The sequence below is a fragment of the Prorops nasuta genome, unplaced genomic scaffold (genome assembly GCF_024137725.1).
Source record: "Prorops nasuta isolate Cenicafe-Biocafe unplaced genomic scaffold, Cenicafe_Pnas_1.2 PNAS00002, whole genome shotgun sequence".
NCBI classification, from domain to species: domain Eukaryota; kingdom Metazoa; phylum Arthropoda; class Insecta; order Hymenoptera; family Bethylidae; genus Prorops; species Prorops nasuta.
This window is the reverse complement of record NW_027116799.1, coordinates 10,401,964-10,422,710: the sequence shown is the minus strand read 5'-3', so window position 1 is coordinate 10,422,710 and position 20,747 is coordinate 10,401,964. Positions and strand designations below refer to the sequence as shown.

The 20,747-nt window shown below is 35.8% G+C and overlaps 1 protein-coding gene across 4 annotated transcripts in view; it reads left to right on the top strand.

The window, feature by feature from the left end:
• LOC136778139 (probable G-protein coupled receptor CG31760) overlaps positions 1–20,747 on the top strand; it is a 278,811-nt gene that overhangs the window by 192,003 nt on the left and 66,061 nt on the right. For all 4 annotated transcript variants that reach the window (XM_066734758.1, XM_066734756.1, XM_066734751.1 and 1 more), the window contains 4 exons: positions 11,338–11,447; positions 11,546–11,760; positions 11,829–11,967; positions 12,063–12,168. In XM_066734758.1, the coding sequence (XP_066590855.1) occupies positions 11,338–11,447; positions 11,546–11,760; positions 11,829–11,967; positions 12,063–12,168 (570 nt within the window). The remainder of the gene's footprint in view (positions 1–11,337; positions 11,448–11,545; positions 11,761–11,828; positions 11,968–12,062; positions 12,169–20,747) is intronic.

Below are 20,747 nucleotides of genomic sequence, written 5' to 3'. Positions count from 1 at the left end.
AAATGTCCGGTCATTCTCCCCTCTCATAAGAACAACAACAAAGTTAACCCCTTTTTTAATAGACTACACTCCCTGCCTCTCTTTCGACATTGACACATCCCTAGGCCACACTCTAAAATCATCCCCCTCTCCCAACGTTCTCTTTATTGACCATCTTTCCCAGCTTCCAACCAATATAGCAACAATATTCACTGACGGCAGTAACAACAACGAGCTCAATAAGGTAGGCGCGGCGTGTTACTCCCCTGAACTTAGGGTCTCCTCACAGATCGGTTTCCTCGGTTCGATGTCTTCCTTCACAGCGGAATGCATCGCCATCATATTGGGACTTAATCTTCTCGCCAACTTCCCCTTCAACAACTTACATATTTACTCCGACTGTCTAAGTGTCATTGGTTGCATTCAGTAGAGACAACAGTTGCGGAGCTGTTGAGTGATTCTTTTTAAACTTCTACTTCTATTGGATAAAATTATAGGATCTAAGAGTAATAGCCAATAACATACACTGCTCCCTCAACATTTGTCTCTACTGAATGCAACCATTAATGCCCTCACTTCTCCCTCCTTCCATGCTCAGTACAATCCATTCTTGTCAGACATTAGGAAAATCATTAACCTCAAAACCAAAAATAACCAAAAGTAAGACTGTTCTAGATCCCATCTCACTCCGGTATACACCCAAATGAACATGTTGATTAGCTAGCCAAACAAGCCTTAGACCTTGAAATTTCTGCAAGATTCCTTTGCCCCTGGTCCGACCTTTCACAAAAATTCAAGGCTCAAGCCCTCCAAAACAATACCAATACCCTATACGATGAGGCTACATACAAGGGCAAAAAATTTTTCCGTAATTTCTTCCACACCAAAACCTCCCCTTGGTTTACCAAGTGAGCACTTCCCAGGGACTTTATTTGTTGGGTTAACAGGGTTCGCTCAAACCACTATCACCTTGGCTCCTCACTAGCAATAGTAGGTTATATTGAAGACCCTAATTGCATTTGTGGATATGCCCAGCATGATTTGAACCATGTTGTTTGGCAATGCCCATTTCTTAACAAGGGCAGAGACAGCTTGCTTCAAACCCTCACCAAACTAGGATACTACCTCCCTCTCACTATGGATATCTTCCTAGCCCTACCATGCATTATACCGTTAAAACAAATCCACAAATTCCTTAAAAGCCATGAAACCTACATATGATTACAAATTCTAGCTTTGTTACACTTATAATTTATTTATAACCATTTGTATTATTCCATGAACACTAATACTTGTCTGTACTAATATTTATTCAAAATGCTTATAACCTAATTTAAGATTTAGAAGCTCAAATAAAAAAAAAACAATTATTTCAGTCAATTTACTTGGATTCTGATTTTTGCCAAACTTGTGACTGCAAAGTTGTGGCTAACTTCAGTGTCATAAGCGGGTAACATAGCGGAATGGTGATTCCGTCGGACCTTTAGGGCGAATTATATTTTGTGTATATAAGCGCGAATAAAAAGAGTGTTCGCGATTACATTAGTTCGTTGTCAGCTTCACGGTTGAGGTGATCGTTCCCTTAAATCGGTTCAAGGTCGCAGACTTAGTACAATTTTCGTGAGGACTCGCGACCTTACATTCCGAACCCAAACAATACGGGTCGTTGTTGTGATCGAGTACGCGGGAACTTAGTGAGTTTGAATAACAGTCGAGCAACGCGCACGCGCGAGAGTAGGGACTCATTCGCGTAATCCCGTGTACTAGTTAGCTTAGGAATCCGCCGGTGGCGCGCGGAATACCGCGCGCCACTGGTGGATTCCGTTGCTAACGCCGACTAGTGGCTCGAGCACAAGGCTAGCTACTACGTCATCGAGACTTCAGCCGCGTTCACACAACTTAGGCCGCATTCACATTCGGTACTTTGCGTTAGCATAACTTAAGCTGTGTTGTATAGGAAATTGTTATTAATACGAGAATACGAAATAAAGAAAGTTAAATCGGATTTGGAGAATTATTATTTTTAACACCTCATCCCCTAAAATCGCGTATGAGGGTTAGATCCGCCTCTGTAAAAATATAATTATTCGATTCGTATTTTATAGTACATCGAAGGCGCTCAGGTCTTATAGGGAGTCGTCTATTACGACGCGAACGCGATCGGTGAGTGGTCATTCCCCTCTCCTCTTCTATACTACCCTTCGGGATAGACAGCAGCGTCACAAGTTATATAATATCAAAAAGATGCCGAAAAAAAGACATATGCTACTGGCCCATGAGCTATCTTCGGTTTGGATAATCTGAAACAGAAAAAAAGAATAAATTATTGTTCTGTAGGATTGTCATTTTGACCGGAACTAGAATAAATTAATTTTGTTAAAAACTAACAAAATGGCGTACTTAGAAACAAAAAGGCATCATTTTTTGGTTTAAATTGGGCTGTAAATTGAAAAATAATGGATGGAAAAAATGATTCTAATTCCGGCCAGAATTACAAATGTGTAGAACAACCTGTTAAAGTTTCAGCCCGATCGGTTTAATAGAAAATCTGTTATAACTCGGACGACCGAGAAAGCGTGGTTTCAAGAAAAACGCGTTTAAAGTTTGGCTAACAGAACTTTCATACTCACACTAATCGTTGATTCCCGATGCGTACAATAAGCCTTTAGTCTCTTCATATGCGTCAAATACTAGTATATCTGGTTATATCCTCTCATATATCGAAAGGTATAAGAATCTCCAAGGATATACATATAAAGGTGATGAATTATAATCGTGAGGAACAACCGTTAGAGAGCAGTTGTTGCGCAATTACAGCGTGCAACTATGCGGCGCTTTTGAATATGCTCTATATCTTCGTTAATATTTTGAATATCGGTATAAAATTTATTCACATATTCTCATAATGGTATACTATCGAACTATAAGAAAACAATTGTTTTGATCCAAACAACTAGAATACTACCTTAATAAATCAAGAAACATGTTAGTGCTTGAGGGCAAATACATTATACACACATATCCGGTGTATATGTGATTCTGCAATAACTGAAACAAAATAGTTTTGAGGTTAAACCGAGTAAAAGAGTTCTCTACCAATTTTCTGCAAAGGCAACGTTACCTAGATAATTAATTTTTAAATCAAGGAATCAGGATTTGTATTCAACGGAATAGCTACAATGTTTTCACTATCCACAACAGTTCTCTTTCAATAAACAAATTAAGCTCATACTTCTTACAGTTTTATAATGGCATATTCACACACGTGCGACTATGCTGAATATTAATATTACTTCCTTCTATCTAATATTTGTGATTCAGGCGCTGCGTAAAATTTGTTTTCTATATATTTTTAAAGGAATTCCTTAAAAGCACCTATTTTTAAAATTCTAGGCAATATACGGCGTTATTTGATGACGGATTTTAAAGTCATTTTAACTTTTGGATGACACGCTATGTGAACTGCCCTATGTAATAAGGTGGACGAAAAAATGAATTATATTGAAACAAGAATTTTAATTAAAGGGTTTTTTTGTTTCTGAAAATTGTACTATTTCATTAGATAAAACAGTTTGGGGCATCATTAAAAGGGTAAAATGACTTTAATATTGAGATTCAAATAACGCCACATTGTTGCTGAGATTTTTTAACTTAATAGGTGTTTAAAGAATCTCACGCGTTAAAAATAAGCAGAATTCTATACAGCACTTAGAACAGAGATGTAAAACATCAGAAGCTAATAATTATAATCGATGTAGTTTCAAGTGTGTGCGTGCTAGTTTGGGTGACATGATAAGGATAACAAAATTTCCATGAGTTAACTTCACTGTGTACACTTTGTAAAACTATTCTTTCTGCATTATATGTATGTCTATTCCTGATTTACACTAATTTTAAATCTTTAAAATTTTTTTTTGTTTTCAATAATTTTAAGACCTATTTATTAAGGGAGGGGTAGTTTAAGAAAATTATTTCCATAATTTTTCATGATAATAATTTTAATGTAGTAAATGTTTAAATCTCCTATAAAATCATTTCTGTTTTTCATAATTTCTTAAGTATTTTTGATAGTAATGCTATTAAGGATCTGTGCCGGTAACCCTAGCATTTCTTTAATAGTCAATGATTCTTGCGATATACGTAGATTGCTAATCTTATAAAATCATATTCGGAAAATGTCAGCAGCTCCTGTGCTATTACTGCGTACAAGTTCGTTTTTTATCAATTAAGGAAGTCGATGCAAGCTTTTTGCGAAGTTGACGAGTTTCCTGTATAAGTAACATTCGGTAAAACATGCGTCACAAACTGTAATCGCGTTACGAAGATTCAGATTCGTTAAATTTTTTAACCAATTTACAAAGACGGTTCTAATTTGTAACGCACATAACAGTCTTTTCCTTTATAAAATAAGAAAAAGCCAATGTGTTTGTGCACATTTTATTAATAGGTTGACGAATGTCTTGTGAATATTAAATAGATAAGTTGTGAACATGAAAGAAAATTTGAGTCTGTTTACTTTTATTAAGAAATTCCCCCAAAAGCGATTCTTCTTTTTAATGTATTTTGACCTTTTCTTGAATAAAAGAGGAGAAAAATGTATAGTTTTTGATTACTTTTTACTTTTCTTCAGTATTGTACTCAATAGCGTTGAGCGCGTTTGTGCAAATAAATATTGAATTTGTTTAATAAAAGTACAGCGCACACTAACGAGAAATAGACCTATCTACTTAAATATATGGCTGTTTATACAGTCATGACAACAATTATTCTATCGGCTGTTTTTTTTTATTTGGAAAATTCCCTTTTTTTATGAATTGAAAATATCCTTATTCATAATATGTAAAAATATGTGTGCTCAATATCACCCCAAAAACTGAAATGAAACTATCCACTTTTTCGCGAGTTAGAGCTGCAGCAAAATAGAAAAATGTAGTTTATAAAAAACACGCTTAAAGTGTACGGATTTTTGAGTTTAAATATTTCAAATATTGTATTTACATAACTATTCTGTTATTCCAAGCTCATATAATACAACTTCTACTTATTCAAGCAAATGTTAATCTTTTGCTGTAGATATCTCACGAGCTGTTCGAGCACCTTTGGAAATATTCTGGTTCCTTTTCTCTGCTAACTTGATGCGCGTTATCTTTTGTGATTCTCATCATAATTTTTCGAACAAGATCCATAACAATCGCTCCGAAAATTGAAATAGTGTTTAACATGGATTTCAATCCATCATTAAAAATTGCAACAGCAAAACAATTATCCAGATTGACAGTTTGAAAGTCAGTAACAAAGTGCTTAGAAGCCAAGTGGCATAATAAATCTGTATGATATAAATCTTAACTAGGTAATATATTAATTTAATCTAAGAAATTTTGTTTTATTCTCTTCACCCTTGTGTTGTGCTGGGAATTGATTCTGTCACTTGTAACTGCTTGAGCGAACTAACTACTTTATTACTTATTCGCTTAACCCCTTTTTACAGTTATATTCGACGATTGTCAAGAATATCAAGGACGACCGATCTTATTTGCTTAGTATTAGATGACGAAATATAGAGGATGGTTAATTGACCATAAAGCTGTAGTAATTATAGTTATTCATTATAAATCGTGGGGCAATTTCATATGGATATCAGAGACAACATCATTTCTGCGTATATTAATTAGCGTATGTACATTTTAGGAACTTGATAATTGATATGTTGTCCTAATGAGTTAAATAATGAGATTATCTCTATGTATAAGAGGATGCATCCTTGGTATTTATAGTTAATACATGCAACAAGGCTATTATAACTCTTATTATTAATTTGAGTGTTATTGCTCTAACTCTTGTTTAATAATTCTGTTTTACTCAAATCCGTATAAATTAGGTGCAATGCTGTCAAAACATCTTGATCTAGTGATAAATAATAATGTTAGAAGTTCTTCATATCATAACATTCAGATTTCGCTTAGCGTTACATGCACCAGTTGTTCACGTCTTAAAGGCAGAATTGATGTTGCGGCTTGTTATCAATTCTACTCTTATAATAGTACGCAACCCAAATCAGATCGTACAATTCGTCTACATTTTCCTAATGTCTTATGATAGCCAAGTCATAATATTTTTGAAGATTATTTATGATTTGGCCAGTTAATTTTATCGGTTCCTTATTTTTCCCTCCCAAATTTTTACATTTTTCTTTTCATTTCAGCATCGCATTGCTATTTGATTATTGACGTGCAGATAATGTTCTAATTTTACGATTTTCATATCATATGAATCCTTCTATTCACTACATTTACTAGTAGAACTATCGCTGCCAACAATGTAGCGTATGTATTTTAATCCATAATTTTTAAGCAAACAATTAAACATTATCTTTCACTTTGCTGATTTCCGTTTTCGCAGCTGACTTTTCACGATTAGCTTGGCAATCGCTATAATTTGTGAGCCATTCGTAATAGGCTTCTGGATCTTCTTCTCGTCTTTTTCTTCAATATTCACGTCGTTTACAGTCATTTAATTTCACTGGCGTATCAATGATCGTATTATTATTTTTTCCCGCAAAAGTGGTTACGCCGAAACGCAAAGTATGTTCAAATTCCTTCTATGTACTCTCTGCAGAAATTGTAAAATTGATATCTGAAGCTTCTTTTTCTAGTACTTTTTCTTTCTCATCTTCGGCGCCTTTATTCACAGAAGACCAATATACCTTAACACGTTCGCGCCGGCGCGGGTCACCGGTGACCCACACTAAACTGTCTCATCGGGCGGCGCGGGTCACCGGTGGCCCACACTAAACTGTCTCATCGGGCGGCGCGGGTCACCGGTGACCCACACTAAACTGTCATTAAAAACATTTATTTTTAATAATAATTATAATCAGAAATGTATCAGAACTATAAGTTTTGTTCAATAACAAACATAATAATACAGTATTATACAAAAAATTCAAATACGGTTAAAATAACATAAAATCTAATATTGTTTTATTTATAACTGCATTATTTATTGTTTTTTGTGTAATTTGTTAAAACATTCCAAGCAAAGTGCTGGCTGTCCCTCACAAAGTCCACAATACGTCTTAACCCTTTTAGTATTGTTAGTTGCATAAGCTCTGCCCTTTTTATTAGACATATTTTTATAGCATTCCTTGCAGCGTTTACGGGTGTCTCTTGCCGATCCTTTATATGATTGAAGAACGTGTTTATGTGACGGTATATGACGGCATATTTGTTCATTGGACAAAAGATTATCGATAGTAATTTCCCTAAATCTTAACATAGTCATATTTTTAGTGCCCCATCTTTTATGAATATACCACGCATTCACGAGGGAAGTTCCGCATATTAATTGTATTATTATTTTTCGGTACCACTTAATGGTTTTTCGTAAACAACTGTAGTACGCCGATAGTTGATCTGATAAATCGACACCTTTTTTTGCAATATTGTAGTCAAACACAGCATCGGGCTTTACTCGGTCATTTATTCCTTGCACAAATTTACACTGGTGATTCTTTGAGGTAGTTAACATGCAAACTGGTCTTTTGTCCGTCCATTTCAAAAATTTTACACCACTACGATTTTCAAAGCTTATCATTTCACCACGTTTTTGTTTTGTTTTTGCCTGCGGTGGTAGACTTTTTCTGTTTATTTTTACAGTACCACAAAAAAATGTATTTTTCTCTAAAAGCTCTTCACCCAAAGGGACACTTGTATAATAATTATCAATAAATATTGTGCGGCCCTCAAATAATAAGCCACTTAATAATCTCATTACTACGTCATGGGGATGTGATTTTTCAATGATCTGTCCATTTTTCCCAGCATAAATTTCGAAATTATAAGTGTAGCCTTCAGGTAAACACAATTTGTATGCTTTTACGCCATACTTATGTCGCTTGCCTGGGATGTATTGGCGAAAGCCTAGACGTCCTCTCCAGGGGACCATACTTTCATCGATAACAATATTTTTGCCTGGTTTTATAGAACTCTTGAAATTATCTACAATTGCTTCAATAATATTTCGAATTTTATGCAACCGATCTTCAGTTCTGGCTGTGGTATCGTCCGAAAAATGTAAAAACTTAAGAATAGATAGAAAACGGTCACGTGTCATTGCCTTTTTTATGCGTGTGTTCGCATACATATCGTTGTTTGACCAATACAATCTAATTTCTGGCAATTGCACAATACCCATAATAAGCAATATGCCAAAAAAAGTATTCATTTCATCTCTTGTAATAGACTGCCAGCCCTGCTGGTGTATTCTACTGCTAGATGAAGAATTATTTATACTTTGAGTAGCATATTTATTTGTTTCATCAACTATAGTCTCTAGTATGTAATCCGTGAAGAATAGTTTGTATAAGGCAAAAGGGTCATTACAGTCAATATTTTTATGTAAAAATTCCTCTTCTTTCGAATACTCATTTATTAATACGGTTCTTTCTTTTACTTCCTGCCATTCTTCATCGTGATCCTCGTTCTCTGATTTAGAAATCAAATATTCTTCCTCCGTGGAACACTCGTTCTCTTCATTGATAAAATTAACAAAATCCTCGTCTGAAGAGGAAGAAACTATTCGTAATCTTGCCACTTTTCTTTTCTTGCTTCTAATTATAGATTCATCCGAATCACTTATTTCCATATCCATGTTATCCATTTTTTATAAGGGTAAAAATTAAAAAAACATTCTAATCACCTTTCTAATTATATTTACTGTCGGAAATTTGTGGTCAGAATGAAAAAAACGGCACGAGTTACAAAACTTGCACAATAAGATCTCACTGTACTGCAGAGCAACAAACAAGGCGTATGCAGGTCTGAATAGGCAATAATCACGCGCCGCCAGATGAAGCGCGATGTTCATTTCAGCGCCGCCTCATAACAAAACAAACGAAAATCGGCCCCGGCGTGAACGTGTTAAGCAGCTCTTAAAACATTTTCAAAATATCCTACGAAACTGTTTGTATACAATATTTTCGCCATATCCATCAAGCTACACAAAATTGATTCAATCCTTCTTTTCCTATCCTAAAAGTGCATCACAAATACGAAACGCCGATTAATTTCATATGATTTACAGATCTTAGTACCAAACTCAATATACGAAAGACCGCTTTTGCATGTTACAACAATTTTAAATCTCAACCCCGCTAAACTTACTTTTTTAAATTTTATATCTGTTTCGCAATTTTTGCAAATTACTACATTGTTACTTACAATAAAACAGAAAAATACTAAATAATACGATAGCTGCGAGTATTGTTAATATTTATCTCTTCATCTCAGTCGCTTATTATTTTTCAGTCACAGTACTAGTGAACTGGATTAGTCGCTACAGTGTGCGTCGATTTCCCACGAATCTTCTCTTCCTGTTTGTAGACCTGTATGTAGCAGTTTTGTGGTTCCCCGTTTTAATCTATGTACAGAATATTGTCACTCAAATTTGAAGTGCGAAGTACACTGTACGGTTACTCAAAGCAAATTATAATTTCTATTAACTCTTTCCTAAATGCTAAAACTTTTTGACTGTAATGAGCCGTCCCGCAACCAAGAAGTTCCCGTGACTGCTGCTAGATGGCCACCGCGTTGAAGTGCTCTTTCATAACCGAGAATGCAAGCGTGTAATTATATAAAAGATACCCGCGGACAACTAAGGCAAGATTTCGCAGCTAGTGAGATATCGAGAGCTTTCCCTTCCTGAAACTCAGAGCGAGTATCGCCGATAGTGTCCTGCTGTTCAGAACCAGATATCACCGAGGTGAATCTTACTTGAACCTCTCCATGGCCATTCTGACCATCTAATTACCTACACTCTTTTCCGATCGAAAGTCCCTAAGACTATCCGATCGAAAATTCCATTGGTATATAGGCATCTGCTACGGCATCCACGGACACAGCAATTGTTTATAAATATGTGTATATATTTTGCGACGTGCTTTGTGACCGAGGATTAGTCACCGAAAGCAGTCCGGGTTCTATTGACTGAGAGGGATTAAATTGATTTGGATAAGTTTAATATTGTATATTAAAAACAGTTTATTATTATAAAAATAATCAGAAAAACTATTTTTTAATGATTTTTACAATGTTTATACAAACCTAAGCCTATATTTATGTTTGTGTTTTGTGGGTGTCTGCCATCACAGGTGTGTTCGTAAATGTACTCACTTCCTAGCACGCTTGTACGGTCGCCCACTGGCGGCGCATTGGTCGGTATTCCCTACGGAGGGGCTGCAGATTTACGACGGAAGGCGGTGCGGCAGTCGATGGCCTCTCTGAGGGGCCCGGTACACGTCAATATGGCGGCTTATTGCATTCACTGAAAATATATGGCGGTTAGTACTGAAAGAAAAGTAGTAGGTCCAGAGAACTCCTGAACGCAGCTGTTAGCATGGCATAGATTCGGAATGGCAGATAGATAATGCGGAGAACTCCTGAGCAAGAATCGCAATACGCAGATAACTCCTGCGTAGGCTAGGTAGGAATGTATCCGGAGAGCCCTTGGATATGGAATGATTTAGTGGGATCAAACTCGGCTTTTTATACTCGTCCAAGCCGCCGGAGCCGACAATGGTGACGCTCTGAGCGGCCGCTCCGGTAAGTCGGAGAGGCATACGCCGAGAACGGTATACTCCGCGCACGCTATAGGGTAGGCAGCGGTATCGGCACCACGAACGCCACAGCCTTCCCTACTACGCGGTATCGTAGGTGGGGGTAGCGACAGAGCAAGCGTCTCGTTACAATTTAAATAACTATTTATATAAATAAACCTAGTTTATTTACATAAATTACCGCATCATATTATTCGCCTTCCTGTCCGCCGATCCTTGGACTATTCGAGAGCTACGGGCTACCCTTACGCTCAAAAGTACGTTGCACGACTAATAGTTTCATTGTGAAAAATTCTTTTGTATATCTTCGGGAAATACTATAGAGGGTTACTTATTATCACCAGCCCCTAGAAAATAACGGTACTTGACCTTCCCTGCAAGGATCTGATACATAATGCCTGGCAGCCGAGATCCTGCTTCACTTATATACCTAGTATTATTGAAATATTTATTACTCATTTTTAATACTTTAGGGTATTATTCTAGACACGTTAAATTATTAAAAAATGCAAAAATTCGATTTTTATAAATTTAGAAACTAGTCTACCCACTTTCAGAAGAAATGTTGACTTATGACCATCATAATTAATTTCAACATCGAATTTATCTTATAATTAAATACGTTTTTCTAAGTAGAAAATAAAATTTTTCTAGAAAATTTTTTAAAGTCAATAAATATTTAAATATTTAAGATAACATAACTTTGGTTAGCACTATATTAACGATGAACTCATTTTTTATCCTAGATGGCAGCCATTTTCCCAGTTTTGGATATGTATTCCTGCATCGCTACAAAATGGTCGAGGCATCTCGGATTTTGCATTTCTTATACTGCGCTACTTATGAAAACCTGGAGGTAACCTTTTTCAAACTGTATTCTTGAAATAGGCTGCAGCAATTTTCATGTATCTAACGAATGCTTAATTAATTTTTTCTGTCTCTCTTTGCCTGCAGAGTATCCTTAACGTATCGCGTAAAAAGTGCACACAAAGTTAAGCTTACGGATAAACAATTATTGCAATGGATGATACCAATTTTATTAGTAATGTTAATTTATCTCGGCACTTGGACCCTCAGCGCACCACCATACGCCGAAGTAATCGCTGATAGTCACGGTCTGAAATTTTATCAATGCTCCTTCAATTGGTGGGATCATAGTCTAGCTATTGGTAAACGTAGTAGAATAAAGAAAGAAAAATACTCCCGATCAGCTCTAATTATATCTTAACGTTTTCAGGTGAAATCATGTTTCTAGCGTGGGGTATAAAAGTTTGTTACAACGTTCGAAATGCAGAAAGTTTATTTAACGAGGCACGTTTGATCAGCTATGCAATTTATAATATAGCAGCTGTCAACATATTAATGATCGCTATTCAGTATGTACTAGCATATATACAATCATGCCATTTACTAACCTAAATCAATTTAATTAGAATTATTTGTAATCTTCTTTCATTAATTTTCATTTCAGTGTTTTCATATTTCCACATGCAGGTCCAGATATTAAATATCTATTAGGATTTTTACGTACACAGCTTTCCACTTCTGTAACGGTGTCTCTAGTATTTGGCCCAAAAGTCAGTATTCAACTTTTCAAATAATTCAACTTATAGTAATATAGGGTGCATAATTATCTATGGCTAGTTGTACAGAGTGTAGATATTGTTAATTACAATAGAGTTTCCTTTACTACAGTTTTATATAAAATGAATTTTTTTACAAAATCTACCAGGAATAAATTGAAAATAGAAATAAATATTTAATTTTCTAAAAAAGCGTCAATCTAGGTATTAAGGAAGATATTAAATAAATATATAAAAAATATTCAAAGCAGGAGGAATAGAGTAATTATGAAGGTTATCTTGATTTTATTAAATGATACCTTATATTTTTCATTGCATATTCTTAAATTTATCTCAAAAGCTTTCCAAAGCACTATATTCAGTTATAATTTCATTAAATTATTCACTAGATATTTTTATTTGAATTTACTTGTAATGTTTATTTTGAGCGAAGCAATATGCGTGATCGTCACGGACACACATTTTTAGCCTTCCCCTTATCTATTTATAATTGTAAATTACAATATTTAGTGAACCATTGGATGAAATCTTAAATTAGTACATTGTTTTGTAAAACTCTTGAAATAAATTATAATAATATACAATAAAATAAAGGGTCTTACTTAAAAAATTATAGGTTAGTTGTCTCGTTAGATTCAGGCTGTACTAGCCAGACATTTAAATTTAAAATAAACAAAATCCTGCTTTATAATTTAATTAATAATGATGAAATATTAAATGAAAGATGGAAGACAATGTAGAAGAAAATTTTGTAGTTTTATATCTGCATCTAATGCCATTTTATTAACTATTATCCTTTAATTATTTTATTAGCTTGGTTTTTTTGTAAAAACCTTTCTATTTTTAGCTCGATTTTAATTTCTCAGGTGCCATATTAGTTATGAAATCTCACTCTGCAACTTCACCGAGTCGATTTTTTAAAAGAATGATTAACGTGCAAGGAAATTTCTTTTATTTAATAAAAAGCTGCTTTGGACGGGTGTAAAGTGGAAAGTAGGATTCCCAATAAAACAAAAAAAACCTAAAGATGATCAATTTGAATTGACAGCCTTGTGAAGTAGCCTCTACCGGCTGATAGGACCGGTGAACCGTTAGTAGTGGTAGCTAGGCGGTTCCTGTGACATAGTGGTGAGGGGAGTGCGGGTGTGCGGGGGGGAAGTGTCTCTGTGACATGGAGGTGAGGGGGGTGCGGGTGTGCGAGGGGAAGTATCTCTGCGACATGGTGGTGAGGGGGTGCGGTTGTGCGGGGGGAAGTGTCTTAAGAGCTGGGGTATATTGGGTGATGAGGGGGAGTGCGGGTGTGCGGAGGAAGTGCCTTGGCTGTGGGGAGTGTGTGAGAGAGAGAGAGAGATCCCTCTCACCCTCTCACCCTCTCTTAGTCTCTCACCCCTCTCCCAATACCCTAGGGCCCGGATGGTTAATTATCCTACGGGTCCACACTAGTTCCCTAAGGCTTACCCCCTCTCCCATGACTCTTGGGCCCTGATGGTTAGTTATCCTACGGGTGGACTTGTTTCCTAAGGGTTACCCATCTCCCATCACCCTAGGGTCCAAATGGTTAGTTATCCTGACAGTTACCCAGAGAACTTTTTTTGTATTTTAGTTGGTGGAGGAAAAAGTTTCAATTTTCTCCACTAGGTGGCGATTACGAAAATTACTGGGGCAGCTACACCGCTAGGGGTCCTCACCATCTTACAGACTACCATTTTTTTTCTTAGGCCTGCCCTCGGAGGGGCTTTTCTCCCTCCACATACTTATCTTAGACCCTCCCACTATTTTCTTACTGTGGACCCGCCATTTAATTTGATTTCACATTTTCTTAAACCGTGAACATTAGGTAGATTTTTTTTCTTATACAAGTTAGTAATAATTATAAATTGAAAAAATATGCGAGTTAGCATTGCTATTATATTAGGACGTCCTACGGACAGTATATTACAGGAAATGATTGAATTGTTTCATTTGAATTTCATTGAAATAAGTGACGGAGAGCCACAAGATATGTTGGATATAGATGGTAAGTTATTATAGATAACCTCATTATACATTTTTTTTAAAATCGTCTAATTTTTTCGTTTTTATCAACAGTGTTATGCTTCCTACAAATGTTTTTAAGACGTATCAGGGAAATTGAGGAAGGAGGACATACGATTGACGATTCTTATACATGATCGGAGGAGGAGGAGGAAGAGGAATAGATTCATATATTATATGTTAACAAAAATTTAATTGAATGAGATATAATGTTACAACTTGTAAATAATGAAACAAGCGAATCTATTAAATTTTTTTTTAAAACTAAAGTCAATGTTCTTCTTGAAAACTTCCCTAATACTCTCTAACCATTTTTCTCCCCTCTCAACCGACCTCTACGCCATTGAAGGGACTTTTTCCCTCCACATATCCATTCTAGACCCTCCTACTATTTTCCTCCTATGGGTCCTTCTTTTAATTTCACATTATACCTTTCTTGAACCTTGGATACAGATTCCTTTTTTCTTACACAAGCTGTCGAAAAATATAAAGTGAAAAAATATGCAGTATCAAATGGTTATTAATTTAGCGTATAGACAGAATTCTCCAGTAATTCCTGTAATTACAAGAATAATGGGTGAAATTATGCAAAATTTATCACGAGTGGTAAATGAAGAAACAATCGAGACGGATGGAATGGAGTATGAAAATAGTAAGTTATTATAAATGAGATTGTATCATACATTTTTCTAAAATCTGATGGTTTTTTACAGTATCACGCTGTATGCAAATGTTGATGAGCGGTATCGGAATGATTGAGGTAGAGGCAGGGATAATTCCGCAGGAAGAGGAGGAGGAGCAGGAGGAGGAAAATGAGGGGACAACGATGGAGGTAGCAAGGGCCGAGGAATAGCTTCATATTTTAAAATATTATATGTTTCAACTCTTTTTAGTTATATATATATATATATATATTGAATAAAAATTACTGTAAGCATATTATAAGTGAATAGATTATTCATTACATCTTCCTGCAAGCATGCTCTACATGTCACATAGTTAACAGACATTATTTTTCCTTTTGCGAAACAATGGGGAGTGAAATTCTAGGGACCACCCAATGTTCCTCCTGTGAGCTTTCCCAGGGCTCTCTAGAACTGGCCCGATACCTTCTGACCATATTTTACCCTCTCAACCAGCCTCTAGCTATTTTTTTCGACTTTTCTCACAAACAGACCAGACAAATGAGCCCACGTGCTAAACAGAGTTACAGTGTGAAGTAAGATTGTCAAGAAGCCATTGATGCGCTCGATACTTTCTGACCATATTATACCCTCTCAACCAGCCTCTAGCTATTTCTTCGTGACTTTTCCTCCCTCAAGCAGACTAAACAAATCATTCAGCCTCTAGCTATTTTTTTCTCAAGACTTCTCACAAGCAGACCAGACAAATGAACCCATGTGCTAAACAGAGTCACAGTGTGAAGTAAGATTTTCAAGAAGTCATTGATGCGCTCGTAAATTTTAAGCTGCACTCAGGATACGTCCTTAAGAAGCTAGTATTCCCCACCCAAGTAATAATGAACGTATATCTCACGACTCGTTTCTAAATAATGAAAAGTTTATATTTTAAACTGTCATTACTTTATCTGAGGAACGTGACTATCTTTACCATCTAGTACGTGTTATGACACGTTTGAATTAAATATATTTGTTTTAGATGACAGTTATTTGATCTAAAGAACGTGTATCTCACGACTCGCTTTTAAACAATGAAAAGTTTATATTCTAGACTGATGTCACTTTATCTAAGGAACGTGTATATAATTAAATGGATTCATTTGTTTTAATTAACAACTACTTGATCTAAAGACTACATGTATCAACACGTTTAAAATAATGACTTCTCTTTGAAATCTACAATCATAAGAGAGTAACCTATTACAAATTTCGTTCGCCTGCAACACTTCCCCTACTCTCAATCTCCAATAAGTGTGTATATCTTATCCCTTCCTACGATATTATTCAAAGTCACCCACGCTAACAATTAGGAAATTTCATTCAGTCTCGATTAGAAGCGTGAAGCAGTCGAAAGTTCAAGTCTGTAATGCTGCAGTCAGAATATTTTATTGTGGTGTAATAGCAGTATTGAAGCTTCAAGCACAGTGCAAAGTACCAGTGTCACGTTGCAGACAGAATATTTTTTCACTATCACGTAATTGTCGTAGAAAATCTTTAGAAGGTAAGAATTATTTTTTCTTTTTACGTTATTCTCTTATCTTAATATTATTTTATTATAGAAATAGATTTAACTAAGATTAATTTTTTATTTTATTATAGAAATGGATTTAACTAAGATTAATGAATTCGCAACTGTAGAACCAAAAACTTTTATAAAACTGAATACTTTGGAGATTGGGGGGTCATACCGAATAACTGAATTATCGAAAATTAAAACCAAATATGGAGAGAGAATAATAGCAAAGCTGGTTACGAAGGAATGGTTCTTCTTGCCTGCGAGGATGATGGCATTACTGGAAAAACCAGAACAATTCAAGAATTTTCAAGATGCAGCTTCAAATCAAATATTAACATTCACGTATCATGGTCGAAATTACAATAATATGACATTTGTAATTGTTAGTCAAATTTCAAAAGATTAATTTAGAAAACATTTGTAAGGAATGATTTAAACAAATAAATGATTATTATATCTTATTTATTATTTTTTCTTCATTATAATGATAAGCTTAACTATAGTCTATTAGCTATTAATTTACATTTCTAACTATTAGCGATTAACTTACATTGCTAACTATTAACGATTAACTTACATTTCTAACAATACTTGTAAGCGAGTTATATTCAACAATTTTATCATGTATAATTAAACAATACGCAGTTGTATTGCTTGCAATATTTGTAGAACAATCGATCTCTATTTTAACGTCAACTGTGCCAGATTTAACAGATTCGTTTTGATGCGAACAATCAATGACAAAGAGGGGTCCATATTCTAAGAAATTTTTGTAATCAAGCATTGGTTTCGATGGTTTTTCTCCAGCATAATAGGATTGGATAAATTTAACATACATATCATATAGTACAGAAAATCGTGATTTTTCAGTATCAGTCTCGAGTCGATCATACGGATAAAATTCAGAATTAAGATAGATTTTAATATCACGAACAAAACTATCATCGAAGTCAAGCACCTTCATATGCTGTATATTCTTCTTATTTCTTCTAAATGCTAGAATTACGTATCGAGGCTTCTCCAATTGTGTTGCAGCTTTTACAGCCCACGTATGCCTCTGTGTTTCTGGTAGAAGCGGGTATTCGTAGAGTTCCCAGGATCGAAAAGCCATGGTGAGGATTTTGTTTTGGTCGATAATACGTAGAAATTGAAGTTTTGTGTATTCATTCAATGATATATATGAGGAATTCTCCATTGCACTTTTTGAACATCAATTTTGGAGTCGGTGATTTTCGTTGAAGAGTATATCGAATTCGTATCATTACGCGCTTGAATGAGAACGAGCTCATGACGTGCATTTATTATGACTCTTCTATAGTCTTCACAAAAACCCAACAGCATTTTCAGTGGTACGCAAAAATTGAAATATTTCGTAGACTTATAATCTGATAGAAACCATCCTGAATGGCGTAGACTCGTACTCTCCTCCCCAGTCAGGGAAATGAGATTCTTCATGGAACTAGTGTAATACCCACATTCTTACTGCGGTCAATCTCAATACCATTCAATTCATAGCGAATTTCATCGAACAAGAATGCCATGGAATTGCAGTCAAGTCCCACAGTATCTTCAGCTGTTGTAGTTGAAATACGAGTACCCTCGATTAATTTTCCTTCCATGTAAAGGTAACTCTCACATGGTAGAAGAATTAAATCTTGCTGTTGTATTGGAATTCGAATTTCGTCACTATTTCCCAATGATGCATTTGCATACGGATTGTAAGCATGTATTTCCATTTTAGTAATGCGATTGTCGTACACAGGTTGTGCGGTTACGTCCAACAGGTCCATTTTTATTTCTGACCTTGAAACCCAGTGATTGAAGTAAGGTTATATTTTTTCTTGTTAGCGGTCTTCTAACGTAATCCCCACCCAATGTATCTGCTCCTGCAGCAACTGTTGGACTGATGATAGGCTCATCTGGTATCGGTGATTTATAAGTATTCTTGTAAATTAGCATTTTCTAATGTGTAATCGAATTGTAATTTCTTCCCCACCGAAATTTACTAGACGGTTTTCCTGATCGAGAATGCGCAAAGTAAGACGGTCAATTACTTTCACAATGACTGGCAAGTAAATGACGTTTTTCGGTGTTTCCGAGATTTTATAGCCTGGTGGCACGCTTGGAAAAAATTCATGTATAACATGTTGAGGTTTGCCGTTTGTATATGCACCAGCAGTAATATTACATTCAATTCGTAAAATATTCACCCTTATAATGTTTACGGGCTGGTCTGATTCGGCTAAGAGTGTTCGGCTGAATAATTCGATCTGACGAAAAACCCAATAAAGAGCCTATATTATTAGGTTTTGTAAAATCGATCAGATATTTACACTTTATTTCACTTTTCAACGTATTATTATTAGCACGTGGAATAATAACATCTTCATTATCTGCCTGATGCATCAATGTACGCAAAAGATCAATTATAGCACTCAACTCATAACAACCTGTAAGTATAGTCAGATCTTCGCTATCGTAGTAAAACTTATTGTTCGACTCGTCAACATTAGCGATTGAATTGAAGCTCTGAAAGTCTACGAGAACAAGTTCATATTGCCCCTCCTGAAGATTGATCGGTGGGAAAAAATCTGTCTCCAATATGGACTCGCGGTCAGACAGAGTAACCGTTAAAGACATTGTTCACGTAGAAACTTGACACACAACTGACCGCATATGCTTGTATCATACGATTGATATTGATCATGGTTGTAGTAGATTATAGCAGAAGGACCAAAATAATCTAAAAGTTCAATTGGAGGTTTCAAATTTCCGAAGGAATCGAAATACTTTACGTAATTATTACGTTTAACGTAGGCAACCCAATGTGTACCAGAGAACCTTTTTCTTCGTCAAGATTCACGATTGCACACTCATTGCATAGTACGGTTTGTGATAGAGATGTGCGCATAAAGACTCCTCGAAAATGTGGTATATCCTGACATGCATGTAATAATTGAATATTACTAGTAGCTCCAGATTTCGGAAGGTTGCTTATTTTTTTTGCGAGGTTTTTTTCCTCCTTTTCAAACCCTCTCCCTTTCGCCCGTAAGGGGATAGGTATAAACCATGTCCACGCCTGCCTTCTATTAAACGATTGTGACGCTGTATCTCTTCCAATTGTCTCTTGGATGCTTTCGCATCGTTTACAGCTTTTGTTATACCTGCTGCAACCCCCAACTAATGCGCCCACTGCACTCAACAGTGGGAGCAGAGGTAATAAATCCCCCCGTTTTTTTTTGTGAGTAAATTGCTTTTTCCTCAATAAACCTCCTCGTTTCTTCGGTACACGAATTTTTCTTTTCTTCATGCTTCTTCCATGCACTTGTAAGCCTAAGCCAAGTTTTCGTTTTACATTCATGGATGCCCAGACTGCTGCTGCAGCTACTCGTTCACGTAAAGATGAGTCACTAGCAGTGATACGCTTTCGTGCACGCTGTGCAAGAACTTTATCAGCCTGGTGACGTGTTAGCAGATCCTTATATATTGAATATGCGATATCGTGTTCACGGCAGGCTTCGTCTAGAGGATTTATACCCGGATCACCACGTGCTAACCGTTCTCGAAGTCGAGTACCTGGTCCGCAATAATTGTAGCCAGATATGTGTACTTCGAACGGTAATTTATTCAGTATTTTATTGAAAAAAGTTCCACAACCGTAGCTTACCATGTGGAACTTTCTTTCTGTTTCTTGCACAGAGTTTGCTGACAAGCCCAGCAATCTTTTATTGAAGGTGGCGGTCCATCAATGTAATCTGTATTAGATAGATTATGATGTTTAAAACACCACCGATATTGTTGTACTTCAAGATCTGCGCGAATGTGTTCAGGCAATTTATTCCAAACCTCTTGAATACTACGCGGAAAGTACTTTAAAAGTAAAATTTTCGGTATGTATTCAAACTGCTCAGCGGTTAATTCTTTCAAACTTGACACATCTAACACTAATAACGGCATGATGAGAACTGATCAAACAATTCATTTCATTCCTATAAATAGGTTGTATGACCACAGAGTTTTCAGTCATGGACTTCGTAAAGCAGCCGCTCGGTATTCGTGTTTCTAATATAGATTACCGAACAACCGATAAATGTATGAGACGTCACGGACCTCTACTCCCATCAACCATACGCTGTATAATTTGTGGCCCATTCAAATTGTGGAAAAACAAATGTATTGCTGAGCCTTATACAAAGCCCTCAGGGTGTGAGATTTGAAAACCTATACGTTTATTCAAAATCGTTGCAGCAACCAAAATATCGATACTTGGAGCGACTATTATCGGACAATGAAGAAATTAGTTATTTCCAATTTTCTATTAATAGTGAGGTTATAAAAGTAGC